This window comes from Chelonia mydas, chromosome 2, assembly GCF_015237465.2.
Source record: "Chelonia mydas isolate rCheMyd1 chromosome 2, rCheMyd1.pri.v2, whole genome shotgun sequence".
NCBI classification, from domain to species: domain Eukaryota; kingdom Metazoa; phylum Chordata; order Testudines; family Cheloniidae; genus Chelonia; species Chelonia mydas.
In genome coordinates, this window is record NC_057850.1 from 131,113,980 (window position 1) to 131,138,193 (window position 24,214).

Below are 24,214 nucleotides of genomic sequence, written 5' to 3' on the forward strand. Positions count from 1 at the left end.
TCACTGCCTTAATTCCAGTTTTGCTGAAATCAGAATGCAGCCTTTAATTTCTCATCTTAACTATTGTAATTTCTTCATCTAAGGCTTCCCCAAATCCTAGTCCTCTCAGAGTGGCAGCATGTGCAGAATGTTGCTTGCCATGTCAAATTACTTCATTGGCTTCTCATTCATTTCCCAGATTGCCCTAATGTTTTTTTTAAAAACTATCCATGAAATTGTTACAGCATCCGACAGACCTTTTTTTCCTTAGCTCCTCCATGCATTCATGTAGTGGTCTCTTCTGTCTACCTCCATGCAATCGTACCACTGTTGGTGAAAGACTATTTTCTCCTGCATCTTCTACAGTCCGGAACCTTTTTACTGTGCCTCTCTGCTTCATTAATGATCAATTTCATCAAATTCCCAAACACTTCTCTTTTCTCTCCTTTCAATGCATGTTAATTTCCCTCCCATTATTTGTCACAGAACCATCACTGTACCATTTACTTTAACTAAAGATGTTTTGGGAAGACAATATCAAAATTCCACCTGAGGATCTGGTCCAATATGTATTGTACAGGTAAGCTATGACAAAATGTAGCAGTTGGGGTGGGGTAAAGTTCAAATCTAGAGTACTAGATACGGCTTCACTGCTCAAATAATACAGCCATCCTACAACTCATGCCTATAAAAAAAAGTATATATCACTTTCTTCCCTTTATATTATGAATTTTCTCCCCTCAGTGTGTGCGTGCATATGTATCCTTAATTTTTCCCATTAATTTCAGATTTATACAATTTTCAGTATTCATAAAAAGATTATGAAAAGTCTTGAATAAGCTCTGAAATCTGCTATGAGATTTAGTGCAAATTCATATAAATTAGTACTCAGTAAACAACTGCAATTCAGATCCAAACTTATCAGTAATTAAGTTATCACAAAGAATAAGAGTTTAATTCTCTAGCAGCCTGTGATAGTGACTGCGTATTGTAATGCAAAATGATAGTTACAAGAATATTTTTGCACAAATTGTGCGAAATAGCTCATTAAACTAAAATGGAGGACAAGTCTTGAGTACGGGGGCCAGATCCTGAGCTGGTATAATCAGTGTAGCTCCCCTGACTTGACTGAAATTACGCCCATTTACAACAGCTGAGGATCTGGCTCAGAATCTAATTAGTAAAATGCTAAATGGATTGTCAAATGCTTAACTAGGACTAATCTTTGAAAATTTGCCTTTTTTATGGATTGATCAGTACCACTGAAGCTTCAGTCAACAATGAACATGTTTTAAATGTTAGATAAAATATTTAAATAATACATTTTAGAAGTTCTTATACTATGAAAGGTTATTTAAGGTTTAATGGGATTGAAATTGTTCCTGTGCACCATACTGATTATGAGATACTGTAGTTTGTCTTTTGAAACACAAAAGGCTCGCTTGGTAATACTTCCTTTTATTTAAAAATAAAAATAAAGTGCAGCTGACAAAATTACAATAATCAGATAGGGCAGCGGAGCTTAAAACAACAATGTGTTTAGCACACAGACATGATATCTTTTGAAATCTATGCAGGGTCTTTTCGCTTACAGCATTCCATTTCAGAATCCAGGGCTATCGTAAAACAAAAGGTTTGCTCTTTCAACCTTGTACCAATTTTCATCAATATAAAAATCTTTGACCTCTCCAGCCCACTGGATCCACTTAGCCGCATTTGATTAATGAATTGTGTGAGATCTCAATGGTTCCAATCCCTAGGACACTGAAATTGTCCAAACACAATTGAGAAGCAGGGAAAAATCTAATTAGTGGAGTTAGGTATCATGGAATTCTCCTATCATATGTAGTTGAAATATAGGACCATGAGCCTACCTTCTAGTCTAGTTACATTGACTCTTTGTGGTCTCAGGTACAGAAGTCAATCTCAGTTATAGATTGCCCCTGGGAGGTACTGCAGGTACTATAGGTAACCAACCCATTTTTCAGAGAGGCACTTTGTGGATTGTGTTTAAAAACACTAAATATTAAGAGCCTCCACCATTCTAATGCCTGTATGATTTACAGCGTGGGCAGCACTTGTTCCAATTTTCAGTTAGTAGCTCACGAAAGCTTTTGCTCAAATAAATGTGTTAGTCTCTAAGTTGCCACAAGTCCTCCTTTACTTTTGTGAATATTTTTGAGAGTTCCATTTTTTTTGTCCAGATTTGGGACTGGGAAAATTTTTGAAATCTTAAATTCTTGTGGGATGGGAAAACTGTTTCTTGCCCAGCTCTAGCTAGGATTGTAAACCAGTTCCGTTTACCCTGATGGTTTCTGGTTCTACTGCCCCCAAGGAACTGGAATGTGATCACCAACTCATTGCACTTTGGCCCCCAAGACACTTAACAGATGGTAAGTACATTTTGGTAACATTGGTGTGTTCACATTTTTTAACCTCTTCACAGTATGCTGGGTTATTCCTGAATTTATACCAAACTTTCAGGTAAAACTGTGTAAACTGATATTATGGGCCTGATAGGCCTCCCATTAAAGTAAATAGAAATAGTTCCACATTAACTTTAAATGGGAACTGGATCAGGCTCTAGACTTCCTCAAAGTCTCTGACTAAATGATAGTAGCAAAGGCATGAGACTGTGCATGCTATTGTGACTTTACCAAGTGCCTCACTGTCCCATAATCAACATAACAACCTATATTAAAAATGGCAGCACCACAGAGTATTGCTGACAGTCCAGAAGAACTATTTAAAAATGATTTCAGGGTACAAAAATATAAATACACTTTTAAATCCTAACATTTTTTCATGTGAATGATAGGACATACTTCCCCCGCCCTCTCCCCTTTGAAAAGAACGCAGTGCGATTCACTTATGTTCCTGATTCCATCTGTCATTTGTAACTTATACCAAAGTTAATTCCGTAATGGACAGATACTGAAACACACATTTTGTTAGCCAAAAATTTGGCATGCCAGTTTGAAACACAGGAGCCAGTGAAAATGTAGTTATACAGAGTATGATGACAATTCCAAGACCTTATTATAGGGACAAATTTTGCTATCATTAGTACGAACATTTCAGTGGAATTATTTCAGAATTACCCTGGGGGGACAGAGCAGAATTTGGCCCGTGAGTATTAAAATGCAGAGCAAGATCCAACTGGTAAGCATTAATCCATCTCAATATTTTGATGCTTTGCCAAATCTTTTGATATTTTCCCAACCCTTCTGTAAACATGACAACCCATTTTTAGGCTATGTAGGTTCTAGGTACAGCAAAGGTCTCATTGCCACATGTTATGGTACAGCTCTAACATATTGCAATATAGGATTTTATTTTAAATGAAATCTGTCCTGGATTGATGCCAAAAGTAATGTAGTGGTTTAGCTAAGGAGAATGTCACACTACCTGCACAAGACACATTACTCTCCTTGCAATGAAAAAGTGTTAGATGAGCCAATGGAGATGCCCATTCTGTTGCCCTGGAGGGACTCAGGCACAACTCCATGACATTCTCCAAAGCAAAATACGTTTAAGAACATTGCCATTCTGGGAAACAGTGAAGATAACTACTGGTAAGTACTTTCAGCAAACAGTGCATCATTCCTTCCCCTAGTTTAGATTCCCCTTTTATTTCTGTGTCATATACTTCCATGAAAGGAGTGGAGCTTTTTAAAGTTTGACATGTCTAAATGAATTTATTGGATCACATCCTGGTTAACTCTATACCACAAATATTTTTACTACTGCTGTAAAGTCCAAGGTATGGTTATAACTCAGAGAGAGAGAGAATCTCAGAGTTGAAGCACTCGGCTGGCATTCAGGAGACGCGGGTTCAGTTCCTTGCCCTCAGACTTCCTCTGTAGCTATAGGAACATCAGTCTCTGTGCTTCAGGTCCCCAGAGGAAAACGAATTCCTTATTCCCCACCCAATGTCTGCTCAGCTGGTATGCTCTTTGGGGCAGGGCTGTCTCTTAATGCAAGAGTACGCAATGGGGCCCAGATCTCTGGTGGGGTGTCTAGGTGTTTGTATAATACATACAAGTCACCAAAAGTTTTGACTGCAGTGACAGACTCAATTGTACAACCATATGTACAACAGCAAAAGAAGTGCCCAGCCATTTCAGGTTAGTTAAAACACCTACATGTGGTTGCATTTCCCTCCACCCCTCCCCATTTTTCAAGTGCAAGCATGTGTTTGCCTTCTTTGCACATGCCTCACGATTTATTGTCCACAAAAGTACCTCATACCCATCCTCATACACCATCTAAAAGCTAAGGAGGAAACAGCCATCTCCATACTGCAAAGTCTGTGGAATTTGTGGGTGGATTTACTGCCAACTGTCGCTGAGTCTGCTTGATGTGGATACTGCTGTGGAGTGTTTGGGTTTACTTCATTTGTCTCCCATCACCAATGAAGCATTAATGTGAGGAATCATCTGAGTTCTAATTGCTCTGTATCCCAGGATTGATCAAAAGCTGAAGTATTTGTTCAGTCTGTATGAAGTTGGGAGAGATTAAAATGCTTTTCTATACTTTATATGGAAGGTGAAAGTGTAGTGCTGGAGTATGACAGTTATTTGAATATCACCATAGTCAACAAGTTACATACCTATTCTTCTTCAGCATCTGCTTTCCCATTCAAAGGCAGCAGGGTCAGAGTGCAGATTTCGTCCCAATAATTCCAGGTTGATTCACGTACTACATTAACAGAGATAACTCAGAGAATTCAAAGATTAAGGCCAGAAGAGACCACTGTGATCTTTCTGATCTGACCTTCTATATAACATAGCCCATAAGGCTTGTCTGAATTAATTCCTGTTTGAACTAGAATATAGCTTGGGGGGGTGGGGGGAAGCAGAGTGCCAATCTTGACATAAAAATATCCAGTGATAAAGAATCTACCACAACCCTCAGTAAGTTGTTCCAGTGGTTAATTACCCTCACTACTGAACAGTGTGCACCTTATTTAGGTGTCTGAATTTGGCTAGCATCAGCTTTCAGCCATTGGGTCTTTTTGTACCTTTGTCTGCTAGATTCAGTGCATTACCTCTTTCTATCTTGAATTAGTCTTAACCAAGGTAAGAAAAAATAATGTGGGGTTCTGGTTTTAGCTTCTCCATCACAGAACAAACACCACATGACAAGATGCGTAGTCACATTGGTTAATGCACTACTGGAAGATACTTGGATATTATGGCAATGAGTGCTGGAGAGAATTTTAAAAAAATCTCCAAAAATGTATCCATGTTGGGAAGTTATAGGATTTGGTACAATAGATTTTTCAGTGAACCCTAATGATTGACAAGGCAAGGATGCTGCAGGTGTATTGACAGAACTTGGTGGACTAACTTGCACACTGGCTGCCTGCACTCTGCTCTCCTTTAGGTATTATCATTCAGTAGAAGACACATTTACTTTGAATTTTTAAGAAGTAATCAACAGTGAGTTGTTTGAAGTTTTGGTACATGAAAAAGTAAATCTGATCTTGACATACTAGGAGTGAAATTCACTAAAGTGCACAAGGATGCATTCGTCTTGTGTTGGCCTTAAGTTCCACTTAAGCCTCTGGAGCCAGATCAAAAGTCAGGAGGACTAACTTCTGTTGACTCCAATGGGCTTTGCATCAGGCCCATGGTGCTTTGTTCCCTCTATGTGAATGAAATACATAAACACTATAACATGTTCTGAATGCAATTTTAAGATACTTTTGATCACAAATGAACCCCTCTCTCTCTTCTCTCTGTGTAAACCCTTCAAGGATAAACCCAAAGGAAGCGTGTTGAGTCATGATTTCTGATATTTGGATTGTGTGTGTGTGTGTGTTATCTATATTACCTTTACAACAAGATTCCTGTTTAACATATCCATTCATGCATTTGGTAGGTCTACGAGTTACTCTGTTTTTGTTTACTACTGCCCTACTTCTCTTATTATCACTGAACAGCAGATTGAGTATGGTGATTGACAGACTATGATGCCCCTGAGTAATATCCCAGAGCAGGAATCTTTCTTAACCTTGTTTTATGAACTCGAGATTGCATATGGTAATCTTGAGCTGCATCAGACAGGGACACCTTGCTTGTGATTATCTTGCAGATCAGACTGATTTTTTAAATGACATGACATGGAAAATTCTATTGAAAGAGAGATTTGATCAATTCTGTTCACTTACACACCTATAGCCATATTTGAAGGAAGAAGCATTTGGCTTCTGTCAGTCATGAGCTCGAGGTCGCCTGCTGCATAGCAACATTGAGAAGTTAACAAAATGTAACAGTGAAAGAAGTATTTTAATGGGACTCCAACTAATCTAGGATTAAGCTCTATCGCATCATTTTAAAAGATGCATTTTTTGAAAAAAAAAAATGCATTGTCTCTTTTTTCTGATGGACTATTCATCTTACACCAAGTAAAACTTAAAATCAACTAAGACGCTTGTAGCTGTGTATAATAGGAAGTGAGCATATTCAGAAGCATTTATTTGGATTTAAAATGGCATTAGCATATGACAGACTTTATATATTCTGCTTATGCATAGGATATAAAGTATTTCCTGTTCACTCACTATCTCTAAACTCTCATGGAGCTCTGTATCACACGTGAGAGTTTATAGCAAAATATCTCTAGGGTCAGATTCAAATATCCTGACTGATGCTAAGTAGCACTTTATACTGGTACTCATTGTGAATGTGGGTAGCTGAATCCTGACCACAGTGATTTTGTTTTGCTCTCAGATAATCATCTTTTTCCTCTGAATATGTGGATTGTGGATGCCAGGCTGTCAGAGCTAAATATGAAGAATTAGTCTAAATAAACTATCAATCTTTACACCTTTATTTTTTTTAAATTATTTAACTTTTATTACTGTTGCACCATTTATACAATTACATATAATTTCAATGCATCCATTGTACATTTTGTTTTTCATTTGTTTTCCAATGAGTGGTGTGTGGTGTCTGTGACACAGAATGGAAGAGAAACTGGAACTGCAATGAACGCAGACTTTTTCATTTCCACTGACCAATAAACAGAACTACAGGTGCACCCAACCACAGACATGCATTAACTCGTCATGAGAAATCTAGGTAGGCTAAGTAGGATGAGAATGCTGTTTACTCCCAAAAATATTTGGAGAGGAAGAAGAATTGGAGGATTGGCATTGAGAAAAATGTGGACAGCTAAGTGGGTTTGTCTGAAAGTTGGCATTCATCCACTGCATAAAAAATATATCAAAATAAGAAAGGGTGTAAATAAAAAAAAAACACCCACAGAAAATGCTGCTTTCATAAAGATCTGATTGCCTTGGCACAAGCCCAGCGGGCAGAATCAAATGCACCACTCCCAAACCCCATTACAGAACAAAAAAAAGATTTTGATACATTGGTGGAGTGCATTTACAGCAGTTCAGATACAAAAGATGTGCTGTACTTTCAGACATCCATATTTTTAAATCCTGGCAGAAAGTATATTAGATATTTCCCCACAAAAATACTATTTGGATTCTTCCCCCCCTCCCTTGCTCCCTCCCAACTTGATGGGACATCCTTTTTTTTTTTTTTTTCCCCCTGGGCAATACATATTATTTCAGATCTGAAACAAGTTAGTATAGCTGAAAAAATTAAAAAAAAAAAAAAGAAAAAGAAAAAAAAAGACACAGGTTGTTTTAAGTGGTTAATTTCAACAGGCTGTCCAATTTAATCTTGCACTGCTATGGTTTGATCCGAATTAGTCGCTGGAACTTCAGAAGATTTCGCTTCCTCTGGTGGGGCTGCAGGCGCTGAAGCCTTGGGAGTAGAACTAGGTGCTTCTGTTGCTGCCGGGGTCTCCTTGGAAGAAGGTGCAGCCTCGCTGCTGCTAGGTTTTGAGTCTGAAGCTGGGGCCACATCACTTTTAGTTTCTTGGGCTGCAGGTGCTGCGGGAGCCTCAGTCTTTTTGGCTTCCCCTTCCTCTTTGCTCTTGTCATCTGCTTTACTAGTAGCTGTGGCTTCTGAAGGCTGGGAAACTTTTGCATCATTGCTGGGCTCAGAAGTTTTAGATGCTTCACTACTGACAGCAGGAGCAGAGGCTGAAGTCTGTTCCTCTTGCTTAGGTGCCAGTTGTTCATTGTTCTTCTGTGGCTCCACTTTTGCGTCGACAACAGCCTCTGGCTTCTCTGGTTCAGATTTCTGGACTTCTTCCTGGCTCACGGCTTTTTCTTTTTCCCCTTCTTTGTCTTCTGTCTTATTGGCAGCAACCTGGGACTCTTTATCACCCTTCTCCTCCTTGTTGTTCTCCTTCACTTCTCCGGTCTCTGTGGTTTGCTGGGCATCCTCATTCTGTTTTGGAGTCTCCTCTTCCTCAGTAGCTGCTCCCTCAGCCTTCTTGTCCTTGTCTTTAGCTTTTTCATCATTTACATTGTACCCCTTCTTCTTCTTGCTAAGTTTGCCTCCCATGTTTGGAGTTCTGCAAAAAGGAGAAAAAACGATGGTTACCAAAAACCTCTACCTAGCTTCCCCAAAGCTAAATTACTTACTACTTCTCACACCAGCAGCTGGAAAGTTTGGGTGCTGGCTATTCCAGCAGAGAATGCAGTAACTTGATCAGTGATTAGCTACTGAACACAATGATCTACTAGAGTGCCAAACACCTATCAGGTCACTACCTGCCCTGCAATACTTGGGCCACCAGATCCTTAAATCATCACCCCATGAAGTCAAGAAGAATCAGCTGCTAGTGCTATTTACCCCTCCACCTTCCAATTTATGTCAAGAGGAATTGAAAAGGGAGGAAGAGGAAGCATGCAACTCTATCTTTTATGTCTCTGAAAGGTATTCAAAGGGAATAAAAGAAGAAGAGCTCAGGAGTACCATTCAAGTTAGACAAATACTAAATTTGAATCCTTACAAAGCCTAGCTGCTGTATCCATCTCTGGCTAGCACAAAAATCGACTATTACTCATTCCCTAAGAAAACTTGTTAAGGATTTACTTGTCCCCAGAAATGCTTTTAGAGGCCTTGAGAATAGAAATGGTCACTGCTTCTCAGTGATTGAAGTGAATCTATCACATACAAAGCAACTTAACAGCACTGATCCATACTAGGGGTGCTTGGTGTAACAAAAAACACAAACAAGTAGTGCATGTTCAGTAGCCAGATTTCACATGTTAATAACTCAGCTATTTATATTTTGATGCAGAGCTAAGACCACAGGCCAAGTTTTAGCCTAAAATTTTTTATTTTATTTTTTACAGCCAAGCTATAAACTGATTCACACTGTTTTAGAATGAAAGTGCTGACCCCACTAACAGTGACACTGAATGGATTTATGTTTTCCCTAACATAAAAGGCTGCATATACTTCACAACAATGTCCAGTGCCTTACATAGCTCATTCCCACTAAGACGGCAGATTGCCCACTGGGTGTGTATGCACAGAGGACAAAAATGTGCACACAAATTCAAGTTCGATTAAGTGGACATGTCCATTAGGTTCAAAATTAAAATGGAATCAAGAATCAGGAAGGACTTTGGAATAAGGACTTACCTGGCTTATTGTGCAACTTATCCTGTTGTTCCTTCATATTGCAGCACATATGGTATGTAAGAATCTCCCACTGTTTTAATTCTGTCACATAAGGAACCTTATGAGCTGCAATACTTGGGCACAGCAGGTTGAGTTAAGAAACAGCAATACTGACAACCTGAAATACAGCAACGCTATTACGGCTCTTCTAATAGAGAGAAATAAACCCAGTGTGGGGACTTTTTACATGCAGGTTTATATATAGTACACAATGTAATATAATCTATTTAATATGTTTAAAATGTTATACCTCTTTCTTCCAGCTTCTCGCCAAGATTTTTAGATGTACTAGGGATTGGATCCCTAACCTGAGTCACCTTAAAGAGACTCAACTTTCAGAACCCCCAAGTCCCCACCCTTAGTCAGGCCCCTTTAAAATATGCCTCAAGCTGGACATGCAAAAGCGAAGACACCCAACATCACTCATCATTTCTGAAAATCTTTGCTTCTGTCAATAGGTGTGTACATCTGTATTTGATGTGAGGATTTATATCTCCTTGGTAAGGAGTAAAGACTCAAGTCTTAGCTAACAAGATCTTTAATCCTGAACTGTACATTGAAACACAAATTTGGTCTGGTTAAAACAAAGGAGAGATTGAAAGGTGATGTCATTACTAATAGACCCCCGACTTGAAAATCCACACTTCTGTCTGAAAAATATTTACCCACTATTGTTACCAGTAGTACTACTATTGCAACCTGGAGATCATCATAAATGAAAGATTAGAGGCGGGAAATTCTCACTTTCAGTTTTATATTTAGAAGACAGTGAACAATCAGCTGTACTGTCAAATACATGTTCCCTTTCAGAGTTTCCTCTGTAGAGTCAAATTACTAAGTTTCCCTTGTTTGCGTGGTTCTTTCACACAGCTATAGGGAGAAAAAAAATATATGAAATTTTTCATATCTTTACATTCACAGTTATTAGAGAGTCAGGGGCAGGTATAATATCAGGAATTACTCTTAAGCCATTTTTAAAAAGTGACTAGCTTTCAAGTTGACTATGTCCCTTTAACATCTTAGTGTTCCTGAAATTCCTTTTACAAAAATCTAATTTAATTTGCACCACCTATACTCTTTTTGTATTTCTCCTAGCTTGGGAAATGAAGACAACCTAGAAAAAAATGAAAGTGAAACTGACTAGTCAAATTCTACTCTAGCGCAATCCTGCAATGTTTATATTGTAAAGACTGCAAAATGTTGTTTCCTTGACATCTTTCTATTAGCATTTTACGGCAAACACAAATCTAATTTTAGGGCAGAAGTTGAACTGTGAGTGTCCCTTTAAGATACAACAGCACTCTATATCAAATTTTACTAAAATAGTGATATCAACTGGGGCAGGAGGGGAGGGAGGAGAGAAATAATCCATTCCATCCTTCTGCATGGTGGCCAAGATACCCACCAGACACTCAAGTTACACACCATCTGATGATGTTCTACCTATTTCCTATCAGATTTTGAAATGCAACCCCCATTAATTAGTACATTACTTGACAAGTAGCACTGATGTGCCATTTCAGTCCTCATTTCTTTGGATTAGCATATTACCACTGATCGCGGTGGAGACCATTTGTTTTCAGCAGCCTGGACAAGGGACCTTTCTGCAGAGGTAGATTTCCTGCTGCTGTATCAACAAGGCATATGCATAGTCTAACAGTGGCTCCCCTGCATATGTTCAGTTGAAATTGGAAATTATGATCGACAGTGACTTTTCAGGTCTCAAGCCTCAAACAGGAGAGTAATCACAAGGAAACTATTTATGTGGTAATGGGGAAATGTGGAGTCCTGCAATGGTAATGGATCTTAAAAGCCTTATGCTCAGAAATAATATGCTATTCTCAAAATGATTGAAAGGTAAACCACTGTAAAAGGGATTCTAACCTTAGGTGAACGATACTGGAGGATTCCAAGGACTACTTTTGTTGAAGGAAGTTCAACCTCTTAGTTATTTAAAGAAAGGCCAAGGACTTTGTTTGCTGTCTAATATCATGGCCTCCCCAATCTCACTACTTATTAGTCTAGTCCATTGATTTCAACTCCAGCACTTCTTATAGGAACAAAAGGCGGTTTACACACTCGTACAACTGGTGAGTTTCAGAGGGTTTCTGCAATTCAGCAGGAACAGAGATTTATACCAGAGCTGTGTGCACTTTCGGATTTCCAATCCCTAACTAAGCCTCTATTTGTTTTCCAATACTAGTGTCCAAATACCATGAGCCTAATTTTATTTGCTGCGCCTTCTGTATTTTTCCAGATTTTACTATAACATGTATGGCAATTCACCAACCTTGCTTTTTTAATATAAATTATTTTGCTCTGAATACTGCTAGTCACAAAATGCTCTAGGGTAGAGGTCCTTCAAGAAGGAGAAATACATGCTTAAAAGAGAAATGCATGCTCAAGAACCTATGAAATAGATTTTATTTGTTCTGATGCATTTTCTGTGTGATTCCTGTGCCCCAGATTTACCTGAAGTCATTTGGTATTATGTATTAGTACTGAAAGGTGGGGGAAAGATGTACAAACTATTTTCAGATCTATTTATAGATGCTTAAGAGTTAAAAATGGACTGCTACTTTCTAGCCTTGAGAATAAGGTAACCAAGGCAGACAAGGGTTTTTTAAAAAAAAGACAGACCACTCTGGAACTTGTAGGCCAGCTTATCTGACAACTGTTTCCTAAGCTAGTAGGTGTTGCTACCAGTCATGCAATAACTATCATTTACTTAACTGAAAGTGCTGCATGAAGATCACTCATCCTCTCATTAAGTTTTCCAGTTGCCTTGTTTCTATTCACTTTATAACCAAATGGACTGTTGCTTTTCCTCTCCTGTCTTATCAGGCTATAATGCAAAATGAGGACATAGGACCCATCAGTTCTACCAAGGACGTGTATTTGTGCTGTAGGTAAAGATGGGATTTGATGATCTTCTCCCCAACCCATCCCACCTTCCAGTCAATCTCTCTTTCTCTCTCTGATTTCCTCCTCCAGAAGTGGGTCCTTATTTCTGTTACCATTATCTGAAGTGGGTGCTATCATCCTCAGAACCCTTACCACCAGTTCTAGCCATGCTTCAGAGAAGGCTCTCAGTATCTAGTGTAAAGAATCCTGGGGTCCACCAGACACAAAGAACTCCTGCTGCACATAACAGAATATTAAAAGTTTGAAGCAGGAACCAGATGGGAAGAAACTTAGGAAGCAGAATTCAAGACTGGTCTGTTCGTAAGAGACTACGGCAGTCGCAAGCACTAGTACAGAGCCCATGATGTCTGGTGCCATGTAACCATGTGTCTAATGTATATAAAAGGTTTCCTCTTGAGACCATTCCCATAGAATATTGTACTACTGAAGGGTCAAATACCAGCTTTAATATCCACATTTGGGTCAATTCAAACCAAAGGCAAAAAAGATTCCTTAAATATACCCAAAATATTTATAATATTTATTCCAAATTTTACCTCAGATCTTAAATTTAATAACATAACAAGGTTTGCTTTATTTTTGGCCTCCACACAGAGTCCCTTCTGCTATGAGAGAGAAAAGGAGGAGAAAAGACTCATTTATGGAAATAACGCTGGTTTTAGTGATGTAGTCTCATTACGAGAACCAGGAGCAAGAGATAGCCCTTTGTACTGGTATTGTTTTCATGGTTAGGTAAAGAAAATGGTGAATGTTCAGAGTCACATTCATAGCATCCATTGACCTAAGTGGGGGCTATGGGCGCTCAGCGCTGCTGAAAGTCTGGCCACTTACGCGATTCCTAAATGTCGGTTTGAGTGCCTAAATTTAGGCAACCAGGTTCAAAAATCTAGGCCCAACTGACTACGCTGAAAAATGTGCCACATGACATTATGGAAAGAAAAAACGTAATCTATTTTAAAGAATAATCTATTAAATCATGTTGACTCAAAGATCAAAGCCATCCCAAATGAAAGGTTGGAGAAAGCTGATGCACATGTACATGTAGAGGCCTTTGCCCTGCACTTTCCAGTGTGCCAACTGTGTAGCCCATTTGGTTTTGTTTAATTTTCCAATTTCAAAAGAATGAGAAAAATATGGAGAGCTACATTCAATGCAAGTAAGTTTATTATGGTGTACTTGTATTGTGGTGGCATCCACAATAAGTTAAACACGGTCTATGTATAGGGGAAGATAGTCCTTGAAGAGTTTACAAATCTACAGTGGTTAATATCATAACTGCTTGAGCTACAGTTGATAGATATGGGCCTCGAAATCCATGTTTGGATCAAAACACTCCCAAAACTTTGAGGGGAACACAAAATCCAAAGTTTAGTTTTGGAACTGTCTCTAGCTGTTGCCAATTGACTGTGGTGAAATTTTAATTTGTGTAATCAAACACTCTCAAAGAGAAGGCCAGTTTGTATTGTTGTGAAGAGGTCCTCTGAATTTCGATGGCTGTGCTCTTCCATTGCTGGAGAGAAACAGGAAAAGCAAAGTGGTATATTGGCTGTTTCTGTATGAGTAGCTAACAGCAATGATTTTCTGAGGTTCCAAAGCAGTAGTTCAGCCAAGTAGAGTGAACTGAAAGACTTACAAGCTGCAATGGAGATAAAAAGCATTTCAATCCATTCAGAATTATTTCACTGGAGTGTTCATCCAAAGGTAGAGGAAACATTAAGAAAGAAAAAACAGCCCGCACGCAGATATTATAATGAAGATGTTCTAAAAGAAGATCAGTATATATGTATAGGCTTTATTCAACTCCTTCTAAAAGCTTCTTGGGCCAGACTTTTTTAAAAATCTGGGACCTTGTTCTCTGCATTAAAAGTATTCACCCTGAAGTTTTCTATCACTCCCAGAAAGTAGCACCAGAATTAAGTATCCTTCACAGTTTAATTTTTTTAAAAAATCACACACACACACTCACACACACACACACTGTACATCAGTGGTTCGCAAACTAGGGGTGCCACCTGCTCAGGGAAAGCCCCTGGTGGGCCAGGCCACTTTGTTTACCTGCTGCATCCGCAGGTTGGGCCGATCGCAGCTCCCACTGGTCACGGTTTGCCATCCCAGGCCAATGAGGTCTGCGGGAAGCTGTGGCCAGCACGTCCCTCGGCCCGCACTGCTTCCCGCAGCCCCCATTGGCTGAGAACGGCGAACCGCCGCCACTGGGAGCTGCGATCAGCTGAACCTGCAGATGCGGCAGGTAAATAAAGCAGCCTGGCCTACCAGGGGCTTTCCCTGAACAAGCCGTGCCCCTAGTTTGGGAACCACTGCACTACCACTGTCAAACACTCCCCCAGGATGGAATATACATGATTAGCTGGATGCCTAGGATGACGACAACACAAAATGTTAAATCTAAGATCATGGATTACAGTAATGTATTCACAGAATAGAATTAAAAAATTCAACTGGTCTTTAAATAGGCCAATATAACAGATGCTGGAAAAAAGTACAGTATAAAAATCTGACTGCAGTTTTAAAGAGTCATAATTAAATTGTGCCTCTATAATGAAATTGCATCCTTCTGAAAAAAGTCAATAGAACTAGCTCTTTATATAACTATCTGTCTAAGGGTTTCATCTATAAAAGTTATTACTTCCTGTATACACATACATATTTTATATAAAGCATCATTTAGTAAAAGCTTTTACATTGCAGCAAAGGGTCAGATCATTTAATAAGGGATCAGACTAGGACTGACCATTACCAACATCCTTAACAGAGAGAACTGTACATTTCCAGGATGAATGGAAGGCTAGAAAGACTACAGGCTGGAAAGGCTATGACCCCATAAACTAAGAGTCTGCTTCTGAGAAGAAACTACGCACCCAGAGTTCCCATTCAACTTCAGTGGGAGTGTGTGGTGCTCAGCATTGCCAAAAATTAAGCCCCAAACCCCACTTCAGGAAAGCACTTAAGAATATACTTAAATCCCATTGAAGTCCATGGGACTTAAGCATGTGCTTAAGTAACTGAGGCCTAAACTAGCACATTTGGCATACCGTAAAAGAATGGAAGTAAGCTTCAAGAGATTTGGAGGAAGTAACAGGTCGGTCTCAGTCATACCAACTATAAAAATCAGCTGCCAAGCTACCTCAGCATCAGCTACTTCCCATCTCATTCCCAGCTTTAAGTACTGTACAACAAAAGTCTATAATTCAAAGCAGAGTTTCAACATTGCAAAATAAATAGATAGGTACCCTTCCTACAGGTTACCCAGCTGACTGCTATTTAATAAAGGCATTGCAACAAACTGTAAGTAATCAAACATTGATGGAGCTCAGTAATTCAATGACTTGCTGTACTCATGTTTTTTAGAAAAAGCCACAGATGTTTAACATAGAAAAGTGTGCGTATTAAGAACTTAGTTCTAGTGTTTCAAGCATTTAGTCAAGTAGAGTTACATATACATTTAGGGCCAGATTTTCACGAGTACCTCAGCACCCAACAGCTCCCACTAAACAATGGATGCTGCACACTTTTGGAAATTGGGATTCTGATGGTCTACTTCCATTGCAATAGAAAAAAAAAATTTACTAACTTGTGGTTTCACAAGGTATACAACAAAACCTAGGTTAAAGTACCAATGAGTCTTTCTGAAATTCCCACCACCACCACTAGTACAGGGAGGTGAAGTTGCTAGTCCAAAGTCAACAGAAGTCTGTCAGACTCCCAGTCCTGATCTTTAGCCAAAAGCCAATGGTTCCCCGCCCAATCACCCTTATGCTAACCCTGACCTAACGGCTTAACGTGATGGACATGAAAAAGGGGGCCCTAGCTCAAATTCAGGCTTCTTAAGACAAAGAGATTAAGCGGCTTTGGGAAATTTTAGTTGTCAAAGTCTGGAGGTATATGACCAAATTATGCTCTTATTACATTGATGTACATATGAAATAAATCCATCATCAGTGGAGTTAATTACATGGATGTAACAGAACAGAAGTTGGCCAGCAGTCTCCAGATGCCTCAAATTGTTCAATTTAGGTCCTTAAAATCTAGCAATTGCATTTGTTTATTGCAGTAAGAAATAGGATAATAAAATGAGAGATTCTTGACTCTGGCCATCATTGAGTAAAGGATCAGCCTGTTTCTTATACTGACCACAAAGATCTTTTTTGCACTTCCTCAGGCTGCATACACTCCTGCCACTGGTACTCTCTCCCCTCTTCCTCATGGGCACTGTTTCAAAAACGTCATGAATTTCCAGGTCTGGAAAGGAACTGTATAGTAAAGAGGAGATATCCCTTAAAATACAAAAAGCAGTGGTCACCTAATTTCCCACATGCCATACTAAGCAGATATAGGCCATCTTTTGTTCCTTATTGAAGCTGACATTGTTTGTTTGTTTGTTCCCATGTGCAAGCCAACGTGGCACTACCAGCAGGTAGTATCTCAAGACTAGGTGTTTAGCTCTCAGATGGATACATTTCACTCTTACTTCTCTCCTTGTTGTCTTCCCCCATAATTTTTAAAAATACAGCTCCCATTAATTCTTGAAGGTAATTTAGTATTCCACTAGCCCCCAGACTGACACACTGCAATACATTTAATTTCTTCTGAAAAATACCAACAGAATAGCCAGTGCAGGGTCATGTAATCCCTTGCAGATTACGGAAAAGGCTGTGTGAGGATTTATTTGGATATGGCCAAAAAGATTCTGTTAAGAGCTATTCTAAATTCATGGAGATGTTATTACTACCAGACAAAAGCAGGGTGACAATGACCCATATAAAAAAATTACAATATGTAAGAAATGGAATATCAGAAGTTCTGATTCTTGAAACTCTGCATTTGACAGTTGGGGCCTATTGTCAATAATTTGCCAAGTTCTATCAGTCCAAACACAACATCTCTTCATATAACAATATCCACAAGGTATTGAATAACCAGTCCAACTAGGAATGGACAATTATAGCTAGAACCAAAATAAAAAACCCACACACGTGGCAAAACTATCAGTATTGTGAGAACAAGTCAAAAAGGAAAAAAAATGCATGAGATATTTTCTAGATTTACTTGAAATACTTGATCTCAGATAGTTGTTGATACAGTAATGAAAAATAGGTGAGGAATCTATTATTCAAAGAACAGAGATGAAACTCTGTCTCAGGGCCAGCAGATTCATTAAAAACACTAGACTTGCCAAAATGACCAAATCTAATTAGCGCCAAACTGAAATCACATGTAATCTGCTTGAATGAGTCATGTTCATCGCCATGTCTGGAGGAAGCCAGCCAGCTAGAGAGTATTCAGATAAAATAAATTGATCAACTAAGTGACTGAAATATTTCAAGATATACTGATCATGTGTGTTACTTTTATATTAAGCGTTGGAGTGGAATTAAATTGGTTAAATATACATATGTATTTCAGATTACGGTAGCCTTGGCTCAAATAGCAATATTCTTCAAGCCTTGCTAATAGGTTGTTCTGCTCCATGTAACATGGCTTGTTGGCCTAATGCTGCAAGGTCGGTTAGTTTTCCCAACATCGTTCATATTTCACGAGGCGTTTTAATGCAACAGCTGAATATTGTAGCCCGTATGTTCACTGAAGACATAATATACTTGGCATCCGACACTCAAACTATTTTGGTCTTAGGAGAAGCCATAGAAACAAGCATGTTTGATTCTATCAGAGGAAACCAAAAGCTCAAGGTGTTTGATTTTGTGGTTTCATATTATTTGTCACCTTGTATTCAAGTCATATTAGTGTGTTACTGTACAGCCTGGGCCCTGTTTACTCTGATCACATCATTTTTTGCAGAATCCACAACTTGTTGTAGAATTGTTGTAGAACCCATCAGTTTTTACTATTGTTTATTTTTTGGACCAGGACCAAATTGTGATAGATGTTACACAAACAATAAAAAACAATCCCTGCCTCAAAGAGCTTAAAATCCAGGTATAAAACAAAAACAGAAGGATTACAGAGGGGTAAAATGAAGCAATGAGACTATATTGGTCAGCATGATACACGGTGATCTTGAGAAAAAGGTTATGTTTCTAGCCTTATGGTCGCAAAGAAAACCTTGAATACATGAACACAGTGTAAACCAATGTGCCTTCCTGAGCTCACAGGCACCCTGAAACAGCTCTGCTAGGTGTGAACTGCTGCATTAACCTCCCTGCATTTTCTACAACAGAGAAATCCTCTTTAAATGTCACCATTGTTAACTATTGCACTACTGTGGATTTTAAACAGAATTAACTAATGTGTTTGCCATGCAATCCCAGACTGCCTCCAGTGACGCTCCATGTGCCAAAAATGCACCAACTGTCCCCTGCGTAACTGCCAAAGACTCCAATTTCCTCCCCCATAATTTCCACAAGGCAGTTCTGAATTGTCCACACAAGATTTGGCACATGGAAAACTGTAAAGTGAAGGAACAGCACAAGACAATGCTGTTCATGGGCTGAACTATGCATCTTCATGTTTAATTCATTCAAAACTTCCCTTTTTAATTTAAAACAAGCAGCCACAGAATTTTCAGTTTGCTACATTAGGGTGCTGCAGAATTTAGGAAACTTGCTACACAATGGCGGTCCAGCTTGCCATCAGCTATGCCAGACCTTGGCTACAGTACTGGATGTTTCAGGTTACGCGATCATTTTCTTTTGTCAGCTTCCAATAAAAGGGCCTTTTGCACCAAATTAAACATTGCAAAAATGTATTGCAAAAAGTCAGTCTGTCCCAGACCAGAGATCTTAATCACACCATTGTTCACAACTAGAAGCAAGGGTTCTGACAAAATCCTTCTTTTCAGAGGATTTTAATAGAAATGGATTTTACAAGAAAACCTTTCTGAAAAAAAAAATTATCAGGTCTTTAACAATAAACTAAAACAACCGCCAGAAATTGGCACATTCCTTTTGCATACTAATTACAAGCTGCCATATTGGTTTGTTTAGTGTGCATTTCTCCCCAAGAAATATTTTTATAATTTCACAACATTGGCCAAAATTTTCAAACATTGATGCCCAATATTAGGCACCTAAATCTGTATTTGGACTTCTAAATAGAAATGGCCTGGTTTTCAGAGGTGCTGAACACCCACAGCTCCCAATATGGGTCAGATCCAAAGATTTTCAAAATTAGTTGTGAAAAATAGAGCTCGTCAGAAAAATTCCAATGAAACAGTTTTTTGTCTATTTGCTGATTTGTCAAAATCAAAACATTCCACAGAGACAGATTTCAACAAAGTTCCTCTGGAAACCAGACAGGGTTCCAGGCCAGCTTCCATTTATGGCCAAACCGTCTCTCTAATACTTCATATGCAATCCAAATTACTAGCTAAAGAAATATTTAAGATAACAAGAGCCTCAGTGCTTTGGGACAATTCCATCTTCACAAGTATTCTATTCATATTGTGTCCCTCCAATATATCCTGAGCCCATATTTATTGACGCATCTATAATATGTGCTTGCCAATCTTATCTTCTGGATGTCTGAAATTCGGCACCCAAAATCACTAGTCACTTTTGAAAATATAAGGCTTGGGCCCAGGCGGCAGCCAGAGCAGAACAGGAAGATACAGGATGCGGCACTGGGGAAGAGCAGAGATGTGGCGGAGACCTCAGTTCTTGAGGGTCTCCTCAGAGCACTCTGGTGCCTCTGTGTGCTGGAAAATGAGGACAGCACTTTCAGCACACACTGCCCACATTTCCCTACCCTCATCCTGAGCGACCGATGTGCAGTCTTAACTCAGCCCACAAATACAAAACATGAGCTTTTTAAAAAGGTTATGTTAACAACCCTTCCCTCAAAAGAATGTATGTTTTGGGATCTAGGTAATTTATTGTTATATCCCTTTAATGTTTCTCACTTACAACTATATGTAACTTTATGTATTTTCTAGCTAGGCCATTCTACTTTCTGGATCACTTTAGGGAGAGTCCTTGGAATATAAACTTTGGCACATTACTGTAAAGTAATCATTTCATTTTTTTCCCCCTCAGATTTCAAGTGGAAAAATTAGTTGTGGAATATAATTTTAGATTTTCAAAGTAATTATTAAGTTCTTACAGAGACTTTTCCTTTCCGACTACAGTCTGCTCTCGTACAATGCTGGTTACCTGAAAATGTCATGTGAGCACACGATAGGGAGATGGAGACAGTAACTGGGAATAGGATTACAAAGAGGTAGTGAATACTTGCAATAGCTCCCAAGACTCTCCAGACTATATTTTTTCTTCTCACTTGTGCATGGTTTTAGAGGGTTTTCCCTCAACCCTGCCACTTCCCTGGTTCTTGTCACGCAGACAGCAAGCGGCAAAAGACCAGAAGTTCAAAGAACAGACAATGCGATGTTTATTGGGGTTAGTTTCCAAGCAAGCATATTTTGAAGCCCTTCACACCAGTCGGGCTTATCTCTATATGCTGACAGAGTCTATTCCCCAGTGTCCCCCTTCCCAGCTCTGACACCGCAGAGCATTTACCCCGTGTCCCGCTTCCCAGCTCTGACACCTCAGAGCATTTACCCCGTGTCCCGCTTCCCAGCTCTGACGCCGCAGAACCTTGCCTGTGTTCCTGTTCCCCATTCCCGTTCCCCCGCCCTTAGCGAACATGATTCCACTTTCCCTTCTTCCCACTTCCTGTTTGACCCCAGTTTATATAGTAATATTCTCAGCTATTCCTTAACCAATCCTTTTACTGAAATTTAACTAACCAATCCTAACCTATTGTAACTTAATTCTCTAACCAATTATATCCCACTACACTAATTAACTTACACCTAGCAAAATGTATTATACAGCAGACAGAAACTATTAGACAGCAGACAGATTAACAATAGAAAAGTAGGGGCCATAAAGATAAAACATACAGAAATGAGGGTTTCATGACCACAACCACTGATAAGTGATTTCTCGCCAGACAGGATGCTTCCCAGCCTAAGAACAAGGCCGGACTATCCTAGTGAGAGAAGGCCCACATACAGTCGGACTGTGATTTTGATTCTTTGTTTTTATACCCCTGTAACCAGCTAAGTGATAAAAATGCATTTGAGTTCTTAAAGTATAGGCCTTTACAGGCAGGCCTGAATATCTATATTCCAAGACATGGCACTCCCATTGCAGCCAGTGGGAGCCACATGTGTATCCACAGGCAGAATCTGACTCAGATTCTATTACAAATCAGCACTCCCGACTCCAGCATACGGACATCATAGCTGTACCACAGAGAAGGAGGGGAAAAGATGTGGGAAAAGGACGGTTCTTAGGCACCTACCTTCGTGTGAATGCTCTTCACCCATGAACACAAAATGGAGGAGTTTTAAATAATTAAAACAGATGCAATGTCACAGAATTAAGCCATGTCCCTCTTCCAGTTAATATGGGATTATTAATAATTATCCCAAATAATTGATTTAATTATTGGAATATGCTCTGCCTTAGTCCTCAGAGACCATTAAGCTAATCAATAGCTCACACAAGCTAACCTTTGTCCTTAAATAATAGTTTCTTAGGAAGGCAGGATATATTTAAGTCTTCAGAATGAGGCTATAAATCATGCTATTTATACATACACGCACAATACTGTTTTGTGCTTCATGTGCATCCATGTTCAAATTTACACCTCTGCAGAGGGCTAGCACAAAGCCGATGCACCATTAAGTGGTACTTTAACCATACAGTGGGACTTTTATGCTATACAGACTCTGAAGAGGCTTACATTTCATTTTTGGAATAAAATCCTTAGCCTTTTAGGCCTGTCTTCAGTATAAAATTCTATGCCAGAATGCAGTGATGAATTAGGTGTACACAAGGCATGTTCTGCATTACATAAAACTACTTGCAGTTAAGCCCTACTGTGATCTGGATTGAATCATAAGTAGTATACACGATGCTGAATACCACTCAGCTTTGTGACAACATCATCAAGGATCAGCATCATATTAGTTCCTCAACTCTACACAGTTGCATTCTAATAAAGTTTTGAAAGACAAGACCAAAGATACTGAGAAAGATGCAAGTCAGAACATTTTAAGTTATTAAGATTTTTGAAAAAAAGTTTTACATTTATGTTTCCCAGCAATTATTTGAGCTGTTTCCAGTCTGCACTTCAGTTTAGCAGGGTCAGTTATATTAAGCTAGTCTATTTGGTGCATTTCATATCTGGTTCTCATACATGTTTGTGTATTTCCAGCACCGCAGAAAAAACAATCCTGTTTCCATTTTTTAGATTTTGATTCACATTGAGTTTTGAAAAATTTTACAAAACCTAAATTTTGCCTCTCAAACTACCATACTTACCAGTGTCACTTTAGAACACTGGAGGAGATTTTCAAAGGAACAAAAGGAAGGAAGGTACCTAAATACCACCAAATTTCAATGGGAGTTAAACACCTAACTGCAAATTCTCCCCATTATCTGTTTTAGATAGTCATTTTAGAGAAGATTCCATATGCATTTCCCTAAGCTTGTTTAGAATGGACTCTGAATGGAAAAGCAGAAATTGTTGTACTGAGCAGTGTACTGCTTCACCTTTCTCATGCCTCCCACTCAAGGCAGCAAGAGATCCAGCATCATGGATCCACCAAAATATCCCTCCTGATCAATTGTATTTGTGGGCATTGACACAATTGTGGGCCTGCTCTGTTATAGGCAGAATGGGGATCAGGAAAGTGATAGTAAATGGTGACTCCTGTTCCTCCATCCTTCTGTTTCATTTAGCAGTAGAGGGATGAAAGGAGAGAAAATTAGTTCTGGGTGAGCTGTTTTGGGGCAAAAAAGTATGCTTCCTGTGATGGAAAAACAGCCTGCCACCAGCAAAAAGAGTACACAGCACTACAGAAATAATACCCACAAACAACAGCCTATTCACTGCAATTATCTAGGGTGACCGGACGACCTGTTTTTAAGAGACAGTCCTGTATTTAAGCCCTCTTCCAGGTATCCCAACCAGTGGTGAGTGGGGGGTGGGGGGTGTCAATGATGGGGGTGGGTGTGCAAGGCTGGTGGCAGAAAGCTGCAGCATGTGGGGCCGGGGGGCTCCCCGAGCTGGTCCGTCAGCACAGCCCCCCACCCCCCATCCTGTTTCCCGCCAATGCTGGCTGCGTGCTGCGAACTGCAGGAGCTGGTCAGTGGGAGCAGGTGGTGGACTCTGGCTGGGAAGACAACACCAGGTACTGGGGAAGGTGGGCCTGCCTGGGGACCCAGCGGAGCTAGGAGGGAGGAGAACGCCAGGCAGGGAGGGTTTGATTGGTCAGTCACCCCTTGGCCCCCATGTGTGAGAGAGGGGTATAGATGTGTGTAGGGTTGTCTGGTGTCCTTTTCGACTGAAAAGTCCGGTCAAAAAGGGCACCTGACAGCGTCCGGTCAGAAACAGTGACTGGACACCCAAAATCCGGTTGCCGCCTGCAGGGGCACCGGAACAGTTGGGGCCAGGCTGACTGGCAGGGAGATACTGTGGATCATGGCACCGAGCCAGCAGTGGGAGGCAGCAAGCAGCCCTGCCCACCCCCTTTGCTTCCCCCAGTGCGCACCCAACCGGAGTCTTCCTTGCCACCTCCTCCATCGGCAGCAGCAGCAGGAGGTATGGGCAGCGAGAGCGCTCCCCCCCCCACTCCCACTGCTGCTCCTGTCCCGCCGCCCCCCACTCTCCCAGGCAGCACCCCCACCACATCCCCACCAGCTCCCAACTTGCACAGGTGAGTAGCTGGGGCACGGTTCGCTCACCGCCCCCCCCCCCCACTCCAC

General features: G+C 40.0%; 1 protein-coding gene across 2 annotated transcripts in view; it reads right to left on the minus strand.

Annotated features, from left to right (window-relative positions):
* Positions 1-6,818: 6,818 nt before the first annotated feature.
* The window catches only part of BASP1 (brain abundant membrane attached signal protein 1), an 82,413-nt gene continuing 65,017 nt past the window's right edge, over positions 6,819-24,214 (minus strand). For both annotated transcript variants that reach the window (XM_043540238.1, XM_037893307.2), the window contains exon 2: positions 6,819-8,424. In XM_043540238.1, the coding sequence (XP_043396173.1) occupies positions 7,677-8,424 (748 nt within the window). In that variant the 3' untranslated portion in view covers positions 6,819-7,676. The remainder of the gene's footprint in view (positions 8,425-24,214) is intronic.